Genomic DNA, 23924 nt, shown 5'->3' on the forward strand with positions numbered 1-23924 from the left:
TTGGAGCAGCAACTTTGGGAAAATCTTGGTTTTATTACATTTGTAAATTAAGCCCGAGCCCACTTTGGAGGCCCAGAGCTAACTGGTGTGAAAATGTGGTTTCAGATAGTAAAAGCAAAGTTAAGGCCATCAGGATATAATAACCCACTTCTGATTATTCAGAGGCCCATCTTCCATTGTGGAGAATTACTGGGGCTTCTTGCCTCTCTCCCTCCTTTGACTGTGCCTGCTACTTTAAGCATTTTATTACTCACCGGCACCTGCATCAAAATGTCCAAAGGGAAAACGGGGGAGATTCAAGTTCATTTTCCTCTTCTGTAACAGAACTGCAGAAAATGACTAAATAACTATGAGAAAGGGAGATTTATACTACATCGTGGCTGTATACAAAGGTTTATACGTTATCTGTATATGTCCAACCTTTCCTTGATCTCCTTTTTTATTGAAAATTAAGGGACAGTGGTGTTTCTGATTTAAGAAGGGACACACAATTTTGCCAGGAGTTTAAAAAAAAAAAAAAAAACTTACGGACTATTTTAACATATTTTTTATACTTTTACAATTATTTTGTTGAGCTGTAATTAACAGACAATAAAATGCACTCATCTTAATTGTACAATAAAGTTTTGACAGTTGTATATCTCCACGTGACTGCCAACCTACTCAAGATAGGGGACGTTCCTATCACCCTGGAAAGTTCTCTTATGTACCTTTCTAGCATAGAATTTCCGTAGTTCTTCTAAAAACCATGGCCGGGAGGTTGTTGCTGTGGTGATTTCTCTTACACCTCTGTTAAATTTGTGTTCATTACCAGCTGAGGTTTTACACCGCCCTATCTGTCGGAAACCCTGGTAGCGTAGTGGTTAAGTGCTGTGGCTGCTAACCAAAGGGTCAGCAGTTTGAATCCGCCAGGCGCTCCCTGGAAACTCTGTGGGGCAGTTCTACTCTGTCCTATAGGGTCACTGTGAGTCGGAATCGACTCGATGGCACTGGGATTCCTGCTTGTTTTCCTGTTCATCACCGTCAAAAATTTGGCTCAAGGATATTTATATTGTACATAATCCAAGAAACACAGAGGAAAAAAGAAACCTTAAACGTGGTTCTTTTGTTTGCTTAATCAAACCTCCCGTATGATGATGCAACTCTCAAGGAAAAGTAAACTTCTATTGTGACCTATTGGCTTTAGCAGCCCAAGAGATAGCGATTGACACTGGATCCATATTTAAAAATTCAAAAAGTTTCTTCTATAGGAAGACAGAATAGACTAGTTGGAATAAATCTGTAGATGGTTAGATGTTTCAATAATGTCTTCTTGGTGTTTGCCCTAGACTTACTGCAAGTTCACTGTTGCAATTACTGGTGATATTTCATACTGCGAAGCATCTTTTTAAAAGGATAATTTATCCATTCATATACATCTGTCCCTTTTTGCATATAAAAATATCCAGACATGCCCATCTGTTTTCAATTACAGTGTAGCTACATCTATACTTAAAAGCCCACTGCAATAGGAAGAATTCACTGATGACCTTCCAGGGTTGGGTTAATGAAATTTTTCAAGTGTTCTAGCCAGTGTTTCTAAACAATGCAAAACTTGCACATAAACATCCCTCCACGCAAAACATGCCCACAACAACAGTGGAGGATATTCACTGCACATGAATCTGACCTTCAGGAACCATTTTTAGTTCATCAAAATTAGTGATGCTGAGAAATCAGGACATCAGTGCATAATGACTGTGAAATTAGGAATGAGAGCTCGCTATGCAAATGACAGGACAAATCATGTGAAAAAGTCAAGATAAACTGCATATTAAGACATTATGTTACAGAAAATTAATACTGCATTTCTCTCTTTTGCTTACTGCTCCCCTGAAAGATTTTTTAATTCTTTTATCTTCTGATCAGCTATTGTCTACCGGATTTTTTTTTTTAAGTGGCGCACAGGCAAAGTGCAAAACATGTTATTACCTCTTATTGTAATACATGAGATGACAGCCGATCCTATTTAACAAAGTATATCCTTTACTGCTTCTAGCTTCTCGCTGTCACATGTTTGATTAGAAACCAAAGAAAAGTAAGATGCTTAAATATTATACTGTTAGAAGACATATGGGTTTTGTCTTTCATTGTTTTTTCTTTCCTTATCTTTTTTTGGGGGGGTGATTTTTCGTGAAATAGTCTTCTTGCTTTACGGGGACTGACAAAATGGTTCTCATGTAGTCTGCAAATTAAACACGAGTGCAGTGATTATTTTGAATAGCTAAATTACATTCTAGAAAGCTTGCAGAATTCATAGCATTGTCATTAGGTATCCGCTTGAATACAATTTGTGTAACCTTGGCCAAGACAGCCTGTCATTTTAATGTCACTGTTTTATCTGAACAAGACATCATCCTTTCAGATACAGTGTGCAGGTTCCTTGCAGAGATGCCCGTGCAGAAACGTGTTAACAGTTGCAAATATGAAATGCTATCAAGTTCATCACTGTAGCTGTTTGTCACTGAAATGTCATGGAAAGTGGCTTTTAATGGTATCGCACGTAACATGAAAGAATTGAGACATCTGTATGCTAGGTGAAGAAGGAAGGGGAAAAGCCATCATAGGAAGGGTCTGTGTTTAAGTTCGAAAGGTGCGGCCAAGGTTCATTTGTCCACAGGACTCAGCATTCGCTGATTGCTCTCAAAATCACTGTGTGCGGAGGTAGTGGATTATAGCGGCCCCAGCCATAGAAGTATTAGTTCCCATTTGCCTTCTTCTGTAAAACAAAATTTAAGTTTGGGTTAACTTCCTGTGGCTCATTTTGACCAAAGCTTCATTCTTAATAAGAAATGGAGATTGTTCTATCCTAAATAACCCCAGATAGCATTGACTAGGCTTTTGCTCCTTGTCTACCTGCAAGATGGCCTGGAATACCTTAGTGCAGCCAGGTTGGGTTTTTTTGGGTTTTTTTTCCCCCTTTTCTTTCTGTTATTTAAAATAAACCCCATAGTAGATTAAATAGGATTTGGTGCTGCATCCCCTCTGGATAAATGCATTTTGCGTGGGGAAGCGGTCAATTCATTAAGCAGGCTGGGGACAGCCTGCGGCCTGAACCTGCAAGGCTGCGTGCGTGGGATTTCCTGGCTTCCTATTTATCCTTCATTAACGTTCTAGGTTCCCGTGTCAGTGGCTATGATGACACCTCAAGTTATCACTCCCCAGCAAATGCAGCAGATCCTCCAGCAACAAGTGCTGAGTCCTCAGCAGCTCCAGGTTCTCCTCCAGCAGCAGCAGGCCCTCATGCTTCAACAGGTAATTGTCCCTCCTCTTCTAGCATCACGCAGAACCCAAGGCCGGTCGTCACTCCATACAGAATCCCTGCCAGGGAGCCGCCCTCATTCCCCATGAAGAGTAAGCAGTGTAAGGTGGGTGGGGCAAGGCACAGACTGGTCCCTGAGTAATGGATTATATTTGCATCCCTGAAATAAAGGAGCCCTACATTTACCAAGTGAGTAGGGTTTGGGCTTAGAGAGGACCTGATGGACAGAGATTAGGGCTGTAATTGGACTTGGTAGAAATAAGATCTTTTAGGCTTAGGTGGCTTTACATTCTTTTATTTGGTAAGCCCAGAGGATTGCAAATGGTGTGAATCAAAGCAAAACGAGAAGTAAGCTGGGAGCAGGTTTAAATATGACAGCTCTTGAAGTCCCCAGTTCAACTCAGAAGCTTACAGAGTTGTGGGTTGTGTTTTTCTTTTCCCCCTCAACTTAAAGAAGCGTTTTGGAGTTGCTTCATTTTAAGGCGCAGAGTTGATTCACTTCTCCCATGCATGCTGATGCCAAAGTGAACTCCTAGTTGTCATGGTGCCCTGGGGCCCTCCTAGACAGACTTGATGGGCACCTGAGCCACCTAGATGGGATTCAGTGCAATGGCGGTGGTGGTTGCTGGGATGGGGTGGTGGGGGCAGACGCAGAGGAAGCGGCTCACGCTGTTGATGCGCACTTGGGCCGACACTCCGTACCGCCCGGCCCTATCCTTTAGAAAGCCTGCGTATGTCTCACAGCAGAGATTCACCAGACTCTCCGCAAGGGCATTTTGGCTTTGTTGTTACAATCGAAGGTCACTCCTTGCCATATTTTAATTAGTTTGTGCAGAAAACGGTATGTTTTTCATCAGCTCATTTTGGAGATTACTTTTCAAACAACAATGCCAAGAGTAGTCACTTGTGCGCGGAATTTATTGTCGCGTTTCAAACTAAAGGTCAGGCTCTGGCAGATAAAAGGATGTTATTTTTCAAATCACAGTTTGTGTATGGCACCGAAAGGGGACAGTGGATTGGCACTACCCTCTCACTTACCGTCCTCTCTTTCCTTTGTAGCAGCAGCTTCAAGAGTTTTATAAAAAACAACAGGAACAGTTGCAGCTTCAACTTTTACAACAACAACATGCTGGAAAACAGCCTAAAGAGGTACCGACAATACATATTTTACTTTCAAACCACAGGTCCCAGAGGACTATCTAGTGGCTGTTAAACTGTCATTCATCTTTTAAATGATTGCACAACTCAGCTGACTCTATCGGTTCTCAGCTTTCAGGCCGAGAGTTATTGTCCTGTTTTTGCTCAGATTTTTCTGGGTTCCATTTGCTTGCTGCCACATATTTTATAATACCACTGCACGTGTACCTTGTGCGAGCACCGGGCGAGGGATCCTGGGCAGGACCTTCAGGGTTGCCTTTGCAAACTGGCAGAACTGAGAGCCAGGAGGTCCCTGGAGGAAAGTGAAGTGCTTTTTGTACAATTTTCCCTGGAGGCAGAGTCAAATTTTTTTTTTTCCCCCAGTTCAGAGAATATGGGGGTGTGGCTATGGCCTCTTCCATTGGAGGAAGAATATGTTGCAGAGTTTGGACAAACAAATACAAAAGTTAGGAGTAGATTAAACACCCCCATCTTTTTTTTTCCTTAAGCGTCTTCCTACAAGTTGTACTTACTGTCATGAGTAAAAGGATGTATCAGACATAGAGCATGAGTGAAAGTTAGAAAAGAGTCAGGCTTGGATTTTTTGTGTTTTTTTGAGGGAAAAAAACAGTATAATAATGGCACACAATACCTCGTAGCTCCCACAAGTTATTGCATTGTGCCACGCCATTCGGTTAGGTAAGAGTGTTAGCCTCATAAACAATAACTTCAATCCCAGGGGGGTGTTTCCGCTGTACCCTTTTTTTTACAATTTCTTGCATGTAGATGAGGCCCAGTCAATTGTGTTAAGTGTCTGTATCCCACGTACACATTAATCTGACATCTTTCCCTCATTCCCAAGTTAACCCGTTTAACTTGCCTCCTCACGTTTTTACAGTAGACTGAACTTCTTTTCATCAAATTGCTCTTCTTGGAACGACACAATTTATAATTCGTTAAATGACACGTAATTGCTTCTTCGCTGGCCCTCAGCAGGCAGCACTTCTGTTAGTTTTGAGAAGGAGTCTAACCAGACCAACCTCCACATCCCAACCGTCACACAGGTGTGGATTGCAGGCAGCGTAATGAGACCTAGCGGGAACGACCCAAGGCTCCCTTGCCAGCTCTTCCCCCAGCCCAAATTGGGTCCATTTTCCGTGCCCTGCCAAGTTTTCACACTGGAGTCCAGTGTAGCAGCCTGGACAGAAACCCCTGGAGAGTAGGGGCAGTTTTGGGGTGAAGGGGAGGAGGTGATTTAATGAAAATGCTGACACAACCTTAAGTACAGTGGCGCGCTCCCGGGTGCAGCTATAATAAAAAAGGGAACAGATTAAAAAGTGTCTAAAATGTAAATCTAAAGGACTAACAGTAATTAAAATGGAAATGGCATAGGGAGGGAAGGCATGTAATTGTGAGATATCACTGTGCTGAAGGCTCTCAGCTTTGTTTTGCTGGCTGTTTTTCTAATTCAGCAGGGCTTGCTCATCAGTGGCAGTTCAATGCGCGTTAATGACTCTGGGATTGCAAGCATCACTCTGGACAAAGAAATGATTATTGTGCGGTCAAAAGAAGTTCAAAGACAAGAAGGGAATTTCAGTTTTTTCCTTAGAGATCCACATTCAAGAGCATATAAATTAAGCCAAATGTTAAAAACCACAGTCTGAAAGCTGACTTCAAAGTCACAACTCTCTAATTAATGAACTGCGAGCTTCAGTTTGGACAAGTTGTGGTTTGATGCGCCCATAAATCAACATGACAGGCCTGTTTCACAGTCTCAGACAGTGCTTGTCATGGAGTCACATCAGATGTAAACACAGCAGAAAAAAGAAGGGATGGGAAGGAGGTGCAATTGATCAACAGAATTGGTAAAAACCCACTTTTGAAGCACATTATGCATGATCACAGGAAATGGTTACAGCCTCAAGAGGTTTCCCCTTCTGCTGTTGCTTTTTTGAATCAGATTTCTAACAGCCTTCAAAAGGGAGAATAAGAATTATGGAGTTTCTCCCCTGTGGCTCGCAGGCAATAACCCCCTGTTGTTATTTTGTGCTTCTTTCTTTTCAAAGGCATCAAAATTTAGTTTTTTAAAGATCTTTAACTCTATATTTGAAGACAAACAAAAAAGGGCTGCCACTGTCATTCTTATCAGTTACCAGGGATTGTGTTCTTCCTTTCTGTTGCCACTTCTTGTTAACCTCTTATTTGGTCTGTTAGAGTTTGGAATGCTCGTCTGCACGCTGGGAGAACATGAAAGTTCAGATGGGCTCAGAGGGCAGATAAAGAAATGGTATGGGGAAAGTTACACAGCAGAAGGAAGGATAAAAGTTAACTCTCCCAAATTGCTGTTGTCAGGAAGGGGAGCATCTCGGGAACACGGAGGTGATGGAGGTGTCTGAGTTTGGAAAGGGAGTGGGGGCGAAAAGGGAATACTTTGTGTCTGACGGAGGAGACAGTGCGACATTAAGGTAGCGTGTCAGCATCTTCCAGCAGCAGGTTTGCTCTGGTCATGCTTTGTCATCCCTTTCACAGGCAAAGGTGACACAGATGATATGTTGTATTGAATATCCTTAGAGATAGGCAGACCAGCGGACAGGTCTCCTTGGAGTTCACCATGTGTTGCCTGTGCCAGTAGGTTTGACCGAGACCTGTTGTAACAATGGCTGGAAGACCCTTATTTTCCTGAGATAAGGGGGTAGTCTCCTGAAATTATCGCACAGGTGGTGGCCCTTTTGTGTGAAAATGAAATAGAGTCACGTGGTATCAATTTCATGATGTGGACTGGCAGTTATGATTTTAACAAGGTTTGAACTTGGATGTTGACAGATGGAACAAGTATATTAATTTACTGAATCCCTCAGTCATTAGTGGCTCATAATTTTGTATCACCAGGCTATTTTTCCCCCCACTTCTTTTTTCCTTTTTCATGACCTCTGTAGTAAAATACTGGATCCTTGGCCAGCACAATCTACCCTTGCTGTCGTTTTCCCTGAAGTTACATCGAGACGTTTCCTTGAGAAAGTTTGGCCCCACATTGAGTTAGACTTAAGACCTTCTTTAGAAGATAGATGCTCTTGTATGGGGAGGGTCATGTAGCCCAGGACAGCTATTGAAATAACTGCTTGTTAATATTTGACAGAACTGATGTTGAAAATAGCTGGCAGAATTAATTTTAAATCAAGCGATGAGAAAGATCTCATCCAGTACGGGTGAGTTAGCCTAAGTTGATTGTTTTAAAAGGGCCGTTTGTCCCGAGCAGTTATGACAGTTTACGTTAGGCAGTAGGGAGTAGCCGAAGAAAGGAAAACAGACCTTTGACTTCAGCTCTAGGGAGGGGATCCGAAATGCAAGGTTTATCAGGGCATTTTAGCATTTTAACACTGACGACTGACCTGTCGAGGGGACTGCACGGAGACCTTTTTTGTGTGCATTCAATTGTGAGAAGTAAACAAACGGGCTCGTATCCTGTGTTTGGTAACTGGGTGGGGAGCACAGTCTGGCAACCAGTGTTGCTTTTAAATTCTTTCTTTGGACAATGGGCCTTGTATACTTTTATATCCTGGCTTTTCAAACGTGGAGCGCTTTCATGAGCTTTTCCTAGGGATGGCTGCAGAGACAACAGAAAAGGCATCAGTCATTTTATATAAATACAGGATTTTTAAACATTTCATTTACAGTAAGACAGGAAACACCCTTCCCAACCTGCAGCAACCCCCCCCCCCCGCCCTTATTCTACTTCAAGAAGTGCTAATTCCTCAATCTTTTGTACTATGTCAATGTTGGGGTTTTTTCTTCTTCCTTCCCTTTTTTTTTTTTTTTTAAATGTGAATTAATATCTGTTGAAGAAGTGAAAAAATCATTTTGACATGAATATAACTATCATTGGGTTTTACATTAATGTGATAACTTGCGAAGGGGTGAAAACAATTGGATCATTTTATACATGCTGTTACTCAAATGAAAACACTGGCTTTTCATTTAAATTTATTTAAATTTTTGTTGTTAGCGGTATAGAATTTGTTTTTCGGAGTGAAACTCAATTAACTTTCTCAGTGGCATGGTAGTAAGTCTGAAATTGGTTGCTAATATGAGAATGATGGTTTTTACTGTAAAATAAACTCCATGGAGACCGAAAGGAAACCACCATTCTTCTCTTCCTTTGAACTTGGCATCAGAAGGTCTTGATATACATACCATTTTATGAATGTATCAGATAAAGGTCATGTCTTAGGTCAAGTGAATGTAGTTGTTTGTAGAGTGTAGTTATTAAACCAGAACATATTGCCCTGAAGGGGCTGGAGAGTCCTTTGCGTTGCTAAAGTCTCTCTGATGTTTTGAATAATTCTCAGAATTAGGAAAGCTGCTCTTGGTCTTTTCTCGAAGGACCTTTTTTTTTTTTTTTTTTTTTGGCTAGAGTTTGGGAAGGGTTAATTTTCCTTTCATAATTGTTAGCCGTAATGTGGTTAAGACCTCCACCTCGATATGATTCCTAGCAGATTAAGGATATTAGATAATTTCCTTCTATTTATTGTACTACTGCACTGTATTATCTTTCTATCACTCAGATAATTACTAAGGAAATCTACATTAATTTTTTTTGGCTGGAGCAAGGCCTGCTAAACACAGGCATGACGTATTGATGTTTTACACAACAAAAGTTTTCCTCCTGTCATTGTCCAATCAACAAAAAGATATTTATCATATGGCAAAGCCCTCCTTTTCAAGAACAAAGCTGTGGAGGGAAACAAGACAAGCCACCCAACCTCAGGGTTTCTGAAACTAAAGCCAAGTTAAGGCATCTGAAGCTGGAAGTCGCGTTCCTTTAAACACTCCCAGTCAAGTATGATGTTGTTTGCTAAATTATGAATGTGTGTAATTAAAATCTAGTGGCTGTTCCTATGAAAGATTTACAATGTTATTTCATCGTTTGTCATGGCTAATTAACAATATTAGATGAAGTTTTTCTTCTTCAAAGGTCTGATTTTTTCTCATTTATTTATGTCAGAAGTGATAAACACAGTGGTTAAAAGCTTCTGCCGGTGCAGGCGGGAGGACGGCAGCTTGTTCTTTTACACCTCAAAGGTTCAGGGTTCAGATCCCTGCAGACTAGAGTAATGCTGACTTCTTTCTGGCTTGAGTAATTACAACTTGCCAAGTCCAGAAGTTCACATCTTGACTACAAAACTCAGCTTTTTCACACTGTAGAGACAGCTGGCTTGATTAAGGAATTATTTTTCAGTGGGAGCAGGCACCTCCTTACCCCCTCACCCCTTTTCATAGGTGATACAGTCTGTCCCTTTTAAGCCAGTCTTGACACTGACGCTGAGTGACCCTTGTCAGTTCCTGCTGCTGATGGCAAGTTTTCGAACATCCATACTCGTAGTTTACCTCGAGGAGTGGTCATCTCGTTTTTTTTCTCTCTTCCTGATTTCTTCCAGCAACAGCAGGTGGCTACCCAGCAGTTGGCTTTTCAACAGCAGCTTTTACAGATGCAGCAGTTACAGCAGCAACACCTCCTGTCTTTGCAGCGCCAAGGCCTTCTAACCATTCAGCCCGGGCAGCCTGCCCTTCCCCTCCAGCCTATTACTCAAGGTACGTGCTGACTGTCCAGGAGGCACAGCTCTGTTCTACTCTGGGCAGGGTTTGGGAGGGTCTCCTGGTGTGCTCCAGCTCATCATTAAGGAAACCGTCCATCTAGAACATGCAGATGGAAGCTTTAATAATAGGCTGGATGAGGTCACGTTGGACTGTCGGAGAAGTGAAGGTACTTGTCGACGCTCAAATGAAGACTAAGGTGGACTGAAAGCTTAGCAGTAGCAGAGAGACCCCACTGGTGTACATTCTTGGAGTAAGGGAATAAAATACTACTAAGTACTTACTGGGCATTTTAATTGAATCTTGTAGCCTTTTCAGTTTGGAGTCACATACGAATTTTCTTAAAGGCTTTTATTAGTCATTTTAAGACACGCTTTATATCATGAACTCGTTCTATTTTAAACCTTAGTAATATTTTGTAAATGCCTTTTTTTTTTTTTCATAATATCTAAAGTGAAATTTGGGTTTATTTTTCTGTGAACTATTAAAAATTGATTTTTTTTTTTTTTTAACAAAACCCAGAGTTGTGGGAGTTTTTTGGTGGTTGGTTGGTTGTCTTTCTTTCCTTCTTTTTTTTTTTTTTTAAAGAAAGACATGACTTGATATTTGAGCAAGTTAATTCAACACTCATCAGGACAGGTACCGTTTCCATCTCTAGTTCTTAAAAAACTGGGGTTCATTGGAAAGTAACAAGATGTCATGGAATTTAGTGTGAACTTTTGAAAACCACTGACATATTATTCCAAGGGTGTTGGACATCAGGAACAAATGGGCACTTGAGCTGTTTTTCGGAAGTCTTCTCGTTTCAAGAAACTCTGACTTTCGCATGTGTGATGTGAAAGCAAATGGGTTGTTCAGAACTAGAAAGGAGAGAGAGAGAGGAAAGTGGCATCCTTACATGGTATAGCAGATTTTCAGGTGCCTCCTCAAGGGTCCCCAAGCCCTTTCAGTTCTAATACGTTTGGATCTGTGTGTTTATGTGCTGTAACTGCTGATAGGTAAAGCCTTTGGTGACTTGGATTCAGTTGCCTTCTGAAGAAGGTTGAAAATGAAGAACCTCCTCCACCCTTGCTTGGTGTTGCTTAAGGGATGGTCATTTGTTTAGTAATGTTGGTGTAAAGTGGATCCAGTGAGGCATGTCTGCATTTGAATGTTCTCTGTTGCACCAACCACACCCAGCCTCTCTCTCTTCTGGTTTTTTGTTGTTGTTGTTTGTTTGTTTTGTTTTTTTAATGCAAGACCAGGACTTTTTTCCCCCTTTAACTTCCCTCTTGCCCCTCCTCTCGTTTCTGCCATTATTGCTCAAGTGCTTGGTCCATAACCAGCATCTCCTCCATTGTTGCCAAGTAGAAGATTTGGTAACAAGCAATGCAAGGAAAAGAAAGGACTCTCGTTGGCTGCTGCATCTTTGTGCTTGCAAAATGTTATAACATGCATTAATTACACCTTCAGGTTTATTGTTGGAAACATTGCAGGCTGTTCTGACACACCCACTGGACTCAAGTTCAACCTCTCTCATCTTTTCCCACCGCTCCTCTTCTATTAAGTTTGCTCACTAAGGTTCATTGTTATATAGTACATCAGTTAAGCTGTCCAAAAGAGGGCAATTGGGCAGTGACAAGACAAGCTCATGTGTAATGTCAAAGAAATGAATGTGCTGATGCGTGGAGTGTAATCTCTGCAGTAACATATCAGAGACACTGGTAGGTAATTCACTAGTCATGGCATTGATTGATATGCTTAGCAGCCTGCTGGAACTCTTAGCCCTGCAACATTAGGAAGAAGCATATTTAAAATATAAGGGGTCCCTATATGTGTGCCCGAGGTCACATAAATGTCAATACAAAGGGTTTTGGAGTAAGGTTCTTGCAGTAAAACGAACTACCTGTGTCCTGCCATCTCTTGTGAATCTGGAGATTGGTTTTATCGCCCCGCCCCATGCCCAGAGTGGCCTGAGAAATTCAGTCGTGTTGGACTACAACACAATTTTTTTTTTTTTTATCAGAGAGGTGATGGCTTAAAACTGATGTCATTATGAGGTTTAAATCAACTTTCTGCTTGCTTGCACATGGTCACCTGGGTATGGATGTACAAGGACAAAAAAAGGTTGATCAACTCTGTTTGTCTTTGAGCCAGTGATACCTGGGTTATAAAATTGAGTTCCATGAACAGTAATCTGTCAGCTGTCCCCACAACATACATTTTTTAAATCTGTGCCAGCATTTTCTTTTCTAATGAAGGGGCCGGTTGTCCTGGAAAAAGAAAGGTAGCAAGGCGCAGGGGTTATGCCTTTACAAAGCTGGTAATGCTTGCTTCATAATAAAATTATGGAGATTTTTTGACATACCTGCTCATAGCTGTGGCTAAGTTACCTTAAACATGTATGAAAATGTCAGAATACAGAAATAGAGAAAGAGTAATATTTTGAAGGGCTTTATTTTTTCCTGAAAGCTTTATATTAAGAAATGGAAGGGTTTTTTTTAAGGGTGTAGTAGGGCCTTCTCTCTGTTTTATATAATTAGCATACCTGTTGTTCACCCTAGTCTCTTTAATCATCTGATCCTCTCCAGCACCAGTAATTTCATATAGAAGTACACTTTGAATATCATTTTTAAAGTGTAAACCATTGATAGGAGAAAGTTTACCTCCTTGATAATGTAACTGCTAATACATTTGTTGAACTTGGTGTTATTGTTTTTACTCTGCCAATTTGGAAGAAATGTCTTGCTTTCTGGAAACTTGATACCCATTTAGTCTGAGTGACTAGCTTACCTTTTATCTGTCTTAATTCTCTCATGAGATCTTGGCTGTCAAGTAACAGCATCCTTCGTTAGATAGCAGTCATTGAACTAGCAGTTTAACATCACTAACAAGGCGCAGCAGTGATGGAGAGAGAGTGACTTGACAGCCTCTCTGTAAGTGGGATGAGAAGGTTCTTCAAGGTAATTATCACATTGTAATTTGACCCAGAGGTACCCCTGTTGTTGCTCAGTGAGTTCTGTTTTATTTATCATTTCTCCCTATTTATGATAAAGCGGATTGGCTAGCCTATTGGACTCAAAACAGAGTGGGGGTTGTGGTAATGCACCCTGTAGATGTAACAAGTGATGAATACATTTGTCTTTTTTTTTTCTTACCTGCTGGATAAACAGCTTTCTTAAAACAATTTCAAAGTTCTGCCATTCTTACAGGGAAGGTGTTAAGGCAGTTGTTACAACAGGATTCTTCCTGTCTTCCCATCTCCCAGGCAACTGACCCAGAAATCAGTTAGTTTGAGTTAAAAAATAGGTGGCTTGTTCCTTTCGTATGTTTACTCCCTAGAAAATAAAAATAGGTGTCAGATTGTGTGGTTTCATATCACTATGCTGTCATCAACAGACCACAAGCCTATTCACTATTGTTTCAATTGTGTAAACAGTGGTCCGAGAGTCAGCCATGTTCACAGGTAATTGTTGGTATGCAGAGAGTGCTGGCAAGCCTGTTAGCTCCAAACACATCCCACTTGTCACTCTGCAAAGTGTTTGAAAATCATAGCCCAGATGCAGCAGAACCGGACATGGGATTGTGTAGTGACCTTTCCCTTTGTTTAATTTGCCTCCAAGGTCTCATTTCAGGGGACAAGCAATAATTGAATATGCTTAATAACTGAATGCTCATTTGGGACAAAATCCATCAAAATATAATTGGCATTTGATTTTTATGAAGGGAGAAGAAGCCCAACTTGGCTGTCGAGGCTGGGTTCTAAGACTGTCTGACCGCTTAATGTATCATCTGAAGCCTCCTTTAAACGTACATTAATTGCAAATACTTGAGCATTTGGACTTTTTCTAGGAGAACCGTTAGGGAGAGACCAACTGTTTTTGTTAACGCTACTCTCAGAAAGGCGGGGAAGGTTATTGGTCTGCTGTGCAATAATTTACTCCTCTTTGATATGCAAACGACCCACGGTGAATATAAAAAAATCCTATCAGACTCATTTCACAGTTCTTAACCACTCGGATTCTCTGGAGTCCGTCGCCTCATTAGACCAGTGCTCTCCAATGCTAGCATAATTAAAATCTTTAACAGTTTAGCAAAGTAAAGATGTTTGGCTGATCACGTTGAGATGATTATCTATCCATTGTATTCTAAATGACAAAAATAAATTAAATTTAGACCTTGGCATTTTTTATTATGTGTTTCAAATGAATATAATGCACACAGCCCTCTTTTTTAATTCAATACCTGAGGTTTGTCAAGAAACAGGCCTGTTTCGGCTGCTGCTATATAGTCAGAAAATGGCAGGCTTCCTAGGCTAGCTGTGCTATAGTTGGTTGAAACAATGAACTGCGATCCAGACGTCCATTTCTAACCACGGGATTGCTTTCTGATGTACAGGGTTTATGATTTTTTGTAGGGGTCCTTTCAAAAGAAGCTGTTGTTGTTTTGTTGTCGTTGTTGTTAGTAGCCATTAAGAATGCTTTTCTTTGCATGGATGCTCCAGAATATGGGTTGAGGTAGGATTTGGAAATCCTGGGCTGTAGAGGGTTGCCCCCCTCCCCCGCCCCCAGAATAAAGGTTAAGAGGCCCACAATAATGAGATTGGCATTCTGATTGTATCTCTTCTTGGGGAAACAACAGGTTTACACTTACTTCTTAAAGTAACATGTCCATTTTGGCCCCCTGAAAACACAAGAGAGCTTTATTACTTCAAGTTTATTTTACGTTTTTGTTTTGTTCTGAAATGGTTCATTAGCACTGATCTAAGAAATGACAGTAATAATAGTGTTACTTATATAAAAAGTTACACAGTTTTTCAGTAGACACATCCATCAATTAGAAACCAAAATTAATGAGGAAGATAGGTGTGTTAATGAAATAATCATAGTATAATCAATTTGACTGTTAAAAGTTGAAAAGCATTTCAGCAAGACGATAGGAATTCATAATTTATGTCTAAAAGTGATTAATAAAAACTATATTTAATAACAAAGCTATTTGTCATCATTTAAGACTTAAGCACAAAAATTATTCATTTTATGGTTCATGTTGTCATAATAGTATAGTTGAACAAATTTATTTTGAGCCCTTCTTTGTGTCTAAAAATAAGATAACATCTATCCACTTTTTTTTTCCCCCCTCAAAAATTGAGAGCCAGCAGTTGGGATGCAAAGTAACGGCATTTGAATCCTTTTCTTGAGTGTATTTTATGTGTGATGAGGGCACTTCAACTCGGCTGCTCAGTAGGAGGACATGGTTGTCATTACCGTATTTGCCTTAGTTGGGAAGGGGAAAAAAACTACACACACACACACACAAAAACCCCTAACACTAGGCTTTGTTTACTGACTCTTTGATTTAATTACTGTTTGAAGAGGACGGAATTAGCTGTTAATTGATTTAATTATCCAATTTGTTTGTTTCAGGCATGATTCCAACAGAACTGCAGCAGCTCTGGAAAGAAGTGACAAGCGCTCATACTGCAGAAGAAACCACAGGCAACAATCACAGCAGTTTGGATCTGACCACGACGTGTGTCTCTTCCTCTGCACCTTCCAAGACCTCCTTAATAATAAACCCGCACGCCTCCACAAACGGACAGCTCTCCGTCCACACTCCCAAGAGGGAGAGGTAGGGACCAGCCACTGACATGTGTCCAAAGCTGTCTTTAACATGGGAGGGGGTGGGTGGCCTTGCCTCTCCATATCTTCGTGAGCCCTAATTGGATCCACGTGACTTGAATGTGCATATAATTACTTAAGAATTTATTCAGTATAGTTGGGTGTGAAGCATCTAATTATTTTCACCTTTTCAACACGGAATTAGCACTAGTGCAGATCTCCCCTGTGCTTAGGAACCCAGGCAACAGTCTTTTAGTTTCTCATTGGATGGGTTGGATTTCCAGGCTTCCAGACCTACTCTTCCTGCCAAACACTCACTTCATTACAAGCTGAATTCCTTGGCTGTAAACGCGTTTGAAGGGAATGGTAGTGTCTGCTGTGGGCAATTCTGAATCACACTGCAAGAAAAGATAGAACTTGCACCACTCTGTAGTGTGCTCCTTGAAGGCAGGGAGCTCATCTTTTTCTTAGTTGTGTCTCCAAAGCACATGGCCTTTTTCATATAAGACACTCAGTAAGCACATGTTCTCCTGCTCATAGGATATATTGTGGCATCGTCTCAACTGATCATGAGATGTCATAGGATACTTTGTAGCATTGTCTGAACTGATTATGGGAGGTCATGGAATATATTGTAGCATTGTCTCAACTGCTATATTCCTGTTTAGAATTTGACTTTTTTAAAATTGCTCTGAGCTTCACATGAAAATTAGTTGAGGCTGAGGTTGTTTTAAAGATCCAGAGTACGTAATGTTTGCATGGTGTTCTAAGAAAATGAACCTGTTACTTCATGTTGGTGTGTCTTAGCATCTAGAAGCATTAATACTGCTGGTGAAATGCATTTCAAAAGTGGAATGTGTGATGCTCCTAAAACTGAAAACTTTTTATTTTCAGTTTGCTTATTTTTACACTGTGCCCTATATATTTCATACGCAGAGCTCCTGCAAACAGGAAAAGAAACTTTAGAAGTGATACGTAGTAGTAAATGTGATTCCATCAAGAAAAAAAACAAACTCTGTATTTTGTTTTTAATAAAAATGACTCGGAAAGTTTTTTATGTTTTTCAGGTAAGCAGTCACAAATATAATTTCTCAAAATATCGAGCATTAAGAAAGCTACTGGTTTAATAGATGTGTACCTTTGTACTTGTAAAATCTTATCTATGTAAAGATCAGTAATCACAGGAAATATCATCTGAAGGAAAAAATATGTATATGTGTATGCAACATATATGCATAGTGAAACCTTTGAGAGCTGGAACTCTATGGGACTACCTGGTTTTTCTGGGTCTTGCAAGTGTTCCACCTTTGACAGGATGTTGTCTTAACCATTTTTCTTTTGCCTATTTTAGTGGAAAATATTTGAGTTTTCCTTCTCTGACAGGTTTCCACCTTACACAGGTTCCGACTCAGGCAGGTTTTACTCTATGTGTGCGTGTATACGCACATACACACACACACAGACTACATTTAAGTATAAAACCATGAGAAGTTTCTAGAGAAAAGGGTACTATATATGTTTTGACCAAAATTACAAGTACCCTCTGAAGGTAGTTTAGGAACTACTGTGGCAGACCTAGAAGAACTCAAAGGTACTTTAAAAATATCAGTTAAGTTGAGTTTGAAGAAGAGAATGGTGGAGAGTGGGACTCACTTTGGAGCCATTGGGTAGAATATGGCTTCTGTTGTTTGCAGTAAAGAGACATATGTATGTCTGGCCGTCAGTCTTAGCTTTTGCCTTATAATCTCTTATGTTGTCTTTGTCATTTTTTTTTTTTTCCAAAATAGAAAACCTTAGATAGCTTTAAAGACAGGTCCTAGGCTGTCTTTTGCTGTACTTGATTTCGATGTCCTAAGGTTGGTACCAGGCATTTACTGCAGAGTGATTGCATTACGTCTTTATCCCTAGGCAGAGCAGGGACCACAGGCTGAAAAATGCCGACTGATGCACTTACGCTGTGTGTTGCAGTCTCGGCGGTCGTTGTGGAGCCTGCACAGATTTTCCGTGACACAGAAAACTCTTCTTGTTTAGATGCGCTGTGCTCAGTCTCATTCTAAAAGGGTATATATCTACAATCAGGTGATAGATTAGCAATGATGCAAGTGGAAAAAGAATAGCCCTTTTCATGTCTGAAGGCATGTTTGAATGTGAGTGGATCTAAGAGACAGTCTAATTCTAGAACACTTAAGTTTGTTTGATTGCTTTTTTTATGGTCCTTATTTGTCTACACAAAAGTTGGGCTTAATCTTCGTTACACTACGTGCCAAAATTAGAATATGGATCAGAAAAGGATTCAGACTTCAAGGATCCTTACTCACCCTGGATATAGAAACAGGTTGAGTCTTCCCAGCTATACAGGGCAAAGGAGAAGAAACTACAGAATTCTATGCCACTGTTTAATCTTTTGACTCTCTCAGTTTGTTACTAGACATGCCTGGATTAAAAGAAAATCCCGCTCAGCACATTTTAACTGACGTAGCCAACAAGACAAATGAGCACCCTAAGTTACAGATAATTCACAAATGTTAAGGGGTTGCAGTTGAGTATTAAAAATCAAGTATTAGCCAGTTTTATGTATATATAGGTACTTAGAGTAAATAGTAAGGAGACCAGCACTCGGCTGCTAACTGAAAGGTTGGCGATTTGAACCCTCTAGCTGCTCTGCGGGAGAAAGATGTGGCATTCTGCTCCCGTAAAGATTACAGTCTTGAAAACCCTATGGGGCAGCTCTCCTCTGTCCTATGGGGTCATCATGAGTCGGAACTGACTTACAGCAATGGGTTTGGTTTGGGATTTAGAATAAATACTCTGTTGCATTAGCTTATTATGGTTAATTATAAAATCACATATGGTGATATCCTGTTTAAATAGTGGAAAATGTTTTGTTGTTTTTTAAAAAAAACTTCCACTACAAAAGGATGTTTTCACTTCTACCCTGAGCTGTCCTTTGTCTCAGGTTTCTTGTCACTGCCTTGGAGAAGTTTTCATCCCATACTCACCAATGCACTTGTGAAATTTACGAGACAACCAACCATGTCAGACTGTGTATTATTCCTTTTCTCTCCATTCTCATGGAACAGAATCCAAATAAGCAGGAGCACCTGCCACACTGAAGAATAACGTAGCCTCACATACTCAATCTCAGGGTAGCAGCTTTAAGAAGTCTTTCAGAAAGGGTTTGTGAGTGCTGTCTGTGAAAATCTCTTAGCCAAAGGCAGTGTCCTGAGAGCTGTTCTGTGGTCATTTCTAAAGTAGTGAGATGTCCAGTCATCTCCAGTGGGCTGCATACTTCTGTGCACTTTGGAAACCTCCTTCATCCCCGCTCTGGTCCCCGTGCAGTTTGCTGGTGCTTGTGAGCAGCAGCCGCAGCAGCAGCAGCCCTGGGGTTTGGTGAGCTGCAATCTGTTAAGGAGATAAATAATGTGCTTGGCACGGCACTCCCACTCTCCTCTTTAATTTGTCTTACACAAGGAAAATTATAATTAAATCATTCAGGGTAAACCCTTGAGTGTAGAGAAGGGAAAAAACACTTTGGTAAAGATTGCCAGTAGAAACCCACTTCTCTGTTGCGCGGGGTAGAGGCATTTATCAATATTCAGCACTGTTACGGGAGGAGCGGCCCGTGTGATTTGTGAGGCGGGTGCCAGGGCTGGAATCGAGGCTTGTTAAGATCCTGTCCCTGTACAATCACTGCCACTCAGCATCATTAGAATTCAAGACTGGCGCCACACTTCGTGCTTTGATTTTCTCCTGACAATTTAATAACGTTTATTGTTCTGATTATAGATAAATTCATTGACGCAATAAACATACCTCTGTTGTCTGGGCCTGAGAGAAGTGTGGTGGGGATCAAGGTCAGTGGGCAGAAGCTAAAAGGAGCTGCAAGCGGAAGACAGTGCACTTTCATGCCTCTGACTGTCACTGTGTTCCACAGGAGCAGGGAGTCTTGACTTCATAGGTGGATAGACAGATCTGAAGCCTGGGATACCTGTAAACACAAAGATAACGTCTTGTTTCCTTAAGTTGTCTGACTGTCTCCTTTTAGGAAATTCCAAGTTTTGGTGTGGGTAAACAAAATCAACAGAATGCAAATAAAACATTTATTAAAATGCTAAATTTAGTAAAGCCCTTTGAGCTTCTTGGATCAAAGCAGCTATGTAAATACAAATAGCAATTACTACTTAAGTAATTGCCTGAATTAAAATTCTAAATATCACATTATATTATAGTGCACAGGGGGAAGGAGAAGGGAACTTACGTTTAATCAGCTCCTTCTCTATGCCAAACACTTGGATAGCGATGTCTCATTTTAATCCACCTGATCACCTGTGTGCTTATTACACCCATTTTACAGGTGAAGAAGCTGAGTTGTAGAGATTAAATAACTGACCTAGGTCATGGAACTGGTTAGGGGACTATCCAAGATCCCAAACCAGGTCTGTCTTTTAGTTTATAAAATAGCTTTTAGAATTTCCATTGAGCTTATAAGTAAATACTTAATTATGATTAGGTTAAAATCAATGTTCCTGAAAGAACATTTCAAGACAACATTTATTGAATGAATCTTCTGTGTGCAAACCACTGCATTTAAAGGAAGATCCAAGTGTTTCCATTTTTAAGGTGGATGCAAATAGTTACTAGCCTTTCAAGAAGGGGAGGGCTGGGATTTGCAAAATACAAATCCTTAACAGTCTGAAACATCATATAAAGTGCAAAAATGAACCCCGTGTAGGATTTTCAGAAGGCAAATGCAAAACAAGCCTCTTTCTCCTTGAAAAGTTTCCTCACTTGCCTTGCTGCTGTGTGAACCTTGACTTTCTCACTGAGCACGTCGTATGACCTTCATCCTTTTGCAGCTGTCCTCTTTAATCCAGGTCAGTAGGACTCCTTTTTCTGATTCTTCCCAGCTTTTTGCTTTAGTTCAGCTACCACTGTTGTTGTTAGTTGCTGTCCAGTCAATTCTGACTCATGGCAACCCCATGTGTGCAGAGTAGAACGCTCCATAGAGTTTTCAAGGCTGTGACCTTTCAGAAGCCAGACCTGTTTGTTTCCCAACACGCCTCTGGGTGTGTTCGAACCACCAACCTTGCAGCTAGTAATAGACCGCTTAGTTGTTTGAGCAACCCAGGGACTCTAAAGTACCATCAGTAGATGTTTTATTTCTTGGGTGTTTCTCAGATTAATCGCTCCTCCAGCTATTTGTTCCAAGGCTTCCTTAAGCATTTAGGGGAAAGAGGTTCCTTTAAACTGGAAAGATCTGGGATGATCAGCCTCAGCTTTCCTTGAGGCCATCATACTGTTCTCAGAAACAGGTGACCCAAACCACCACATCTCTATAACCCACCTTCCACCCAATCACGATATTCCTTCCTGCATTTTGATTTGCATTTACTGACATAGCCCCACGTATTCCAGTTGCTTATGTTTTTTGCACTGCACAGTTGACCAAAAAAAAAAAACCCAAACCAACTGCCATCGAGTCGATTCCGACTCATAGCAACCCTATAGGACGGAGTAGAACTGCCCCATAGAGTTTCCAAGAAGCGCCTGGCGGATTTGAAGTGCCAGTCTCTTGGTTAACAGCCGTAGCACTTAACCACTACGCCACCAGGGTTTCCCCACAGTTGACAGCTGCCTTCAAATAACCCCTGAAGGTTTTTGCTTGGCTAGTGTGCTTTTAGACAGTTCCACTTGATACACAGTCTCTGTTTTTGATTTGTGGCTTCTTGACATATTGCCATGTATTTGACTATATAACAGTAACAGTTGTGTTAACTGGCCCAGCTATTTCAGAAGGCAAGGAACTTTGAAATGTGGACATGTCCGATGTGCCTTTTTCTTTTCATTTTTTTTTTAAACTAAATTCTGTGTTGATGAGTAAGTATTGGTGCTCTTGCTTTACTTGCAGAAGTTCTAGAAGCTTAGTTTCAGAGCTGTCCCAGATACACAAGCATGTAAATTTTACATATTTTTACATTCATATTTAGAGCCTTATTTCCTATTGAGCCAGAAGTTTAAGCAGTAGGCCTTTGTTGTTGTTACTGATAGCTGCCGTCAGGTAGGCCCCTGACACACGGTATCCCCGTGTACAGTGGAACAAAACACTGCCCGTAATCAGCTGTGGGTCAGACTGCCCCCTCCCATTAACTGAATTGCTCTTCCTCATTTCAGGTTTTTTGTGTGTTTTTCAAAAACCAGATAATAATTTCTTTTGCAGTTCTTTTGCTTTGAAGCACTTAAAACAAGCTAGCTACCCCGAATTTTTCTCTCCCCTTAGAGCATTTTGCAGAACTTGAAGTCAAGATTGTCTCTACACCCTTCAAAATGGCTCCTGGTACTTTCTATCAATGTACAGTGAGACAAATGGTCTGTAACAGGGGTTGGCAAATTTTGGTATATGGACTAATTTCCACCCGCTGTTTATTTTTGTAAATAAAGCTTTATTGGAACACAGTCACACTTATTCATTTACTTATTGTTCCTGGCTGCTTTCACATTATAATGGCAGACTGGAGAAGTTGCAGCGAAAACCATGTGGCCCACAAGCCAAAGATACTGACTCTCTGGCCCTCTTCAGAAAAAAGTGTGCCAACCATTTGCTGACCATAGGCTTTGTTCCGTGTTTCCCAGATTCCCTGGGGGCACAGTGGTTAAGCGTTCACCCGCTAACTGAAAAGTCCATGGCTCAAACCTACCCAGTGGCTCGCACAAAGATTACAGCCTAGGAATCCCTACTGGCAGTTCTGCCCTGTCACGTGGGGTCACCATGAGTAGGAATCAACAACACACAACAGTAACAACAACATTCTCCCAAGCCACTTAGTAAACATACTGCTTCCTAGGTCTCTCCCATGGAGACTTGGATTCCCTTGTCTGATCTGGGGTGTGGGAATTTGTATTTATTATATGAACCCTAGACTCCTGCTACTCAAAGTCAGTAGATAACAGCTTTGGCATCATCTGAGAGCTGGTTAGAAACAGTCTCTAGCCCCACCCCCGGCACAGTGGTTAAGGAGATACTTAACCAAAAGGCCGGCTAGCCAAAAGGGTGGCAGTTAGAATCCACCAGCTGCTCCTGGGAAACTCCGTGGGGCAGTTCTCCTCTGTTCTACAGGGTCACTGTGAGTTGTAACGGATTAGATGGCAGCGGGTCAGCCCCACCCCAGATCTGCTGAATCTCAGTCTGCATTTTAACAACACCCCAGGGATTGGCATGCACATTCAAGTTTGAGAAGCAGTGCATGCTTCCTTTACTGGGTTTATGGCACTGTCGGAAAGGACAGGGTTTTTCCTGATAAAGTTGGTTAACATCTGAGACATACTCACTCCGTAAAGCTAGTGGCTTGCCATTCTCGTGCGAACCAACAGAGCAGAGGTAACATTTTTGGAGGGGCAGGACTTATTTGCTCCTCTTTTCAAGCTTTACCACTGGTCCGGTGGAGCCAAGGAGTGAATAAACCCTATGCCTGTGATCACGGGCAAGTGGCACAAACTCTTTATGGGTCTGTTTCCTTTTGTCTAAGAAGAAGGAAATGATACTCATCTCCAAAATTAGGCGTGGGAACGGAAGGACCCAGTACCTGACATATGATGGTGATGATGATGCAGCCAGCATTTATCGAGCTATTACTTTGTGCTGTACACAGTGCACAGACAACTTGATACAGGACTTGCTGTTGATTTTCTCATTTAATCTTTACAATCACTTAGTGGTTCTACGCTTTCCTGTAGGTCGCTATGAGTCTGAATCCACTCGACGGCTTTGGGCTTCATTTTTTTTTTTTTTTTAATTTTCCCATTTCATCTTTACAGTTGCCGTCCCCTTTATACAAATGGTGTAGCTGGGGCCCAGAAAGATTTTATACCTTGCACAAGACACGCAGCTATTTAGGGGCCAGGCTGGGTACTGGGTGGGACGCAGGTCTCCCTGACCCTCAGGTCTTTGCAACAATTGCTGTGTTTTGATGGTTCCCAGGCTGGCTGATTAGAACATGTTGACTCCACCCAGACCTACTGGATTTGAGTCCCCAGGGGGTAAAGTTTGGGCATCAAGACCAGGCCATAACCTCCAAGGATTATAGCCAGAGGCCAAAAAGCTGTCAGCTCACCAATAGTTTAGGAGAAGCCAAAAACAGTTAATTGCTGCCAGTCCTTTTTTAGGAGGGAAGTCAGGAGGCTGGAAACAGGGGGACAGTGTAGTAGAAAATCTGGATAGCAGGGCAGGCATGCTCTGTCAGATTCTATAGGTGACAGGAATGAGAAGTGCGTGTGGCCAGCTGCAGAAACCTAAAGTA

The 23924-nt window shown here is 41.2% G+C and overlaps 1 protein-coding gene across 11 annotated transcripts in view; it reads left to right on the plus strand.

The window, feature by feature from the left end:
• The window catches only part of FOXP1 (forkhead box P1), a 589886-nt gene that overhangs the window by 483591 nt on the left and 82371 nt on the right, over positions 1-23924 (plus strand). For 10 of the 11 annotated variants that reach the window (XM_064275152.1, XM_064275157.1, XM_064275155.1 and 7 more), the window contains 4 exons: positions 3157-3294; positions 4361-4450; positions 9874-10027; positions 15436-15640. In XM_064275152.1, coding sequence (XP_064131222.1) covers positions 3157-3294; positions 4361-4450; positions 9874-10027; positions 15436-15640 — 587 coding nt within the window. The remainder of the gene's footprint in view (positions 1-3156; positions 3295-4360; positions 4451-9873; positions 10028-15435; positions 15641-23924) is intronic. The other variant, XM_064275156.1, reaches the window with a different exon arrangement.

The sequence above is a fragment of the Loxodonta africana genome, chromosome 22 (assembly GCF_030014295.1).
Source record: "Loxodonta africana isolate mLoxAfr1 chromosome 22, mLoxAfr1.hap2, whole genome shotgun sequence".
Taxonomy (NCBI): domain Eukaryota; kingdom Metazoa; phylum Chordata; class Mammalia; order Proboscidea; family Elephantidae; genus Loxodonta; species Loxodonta africana.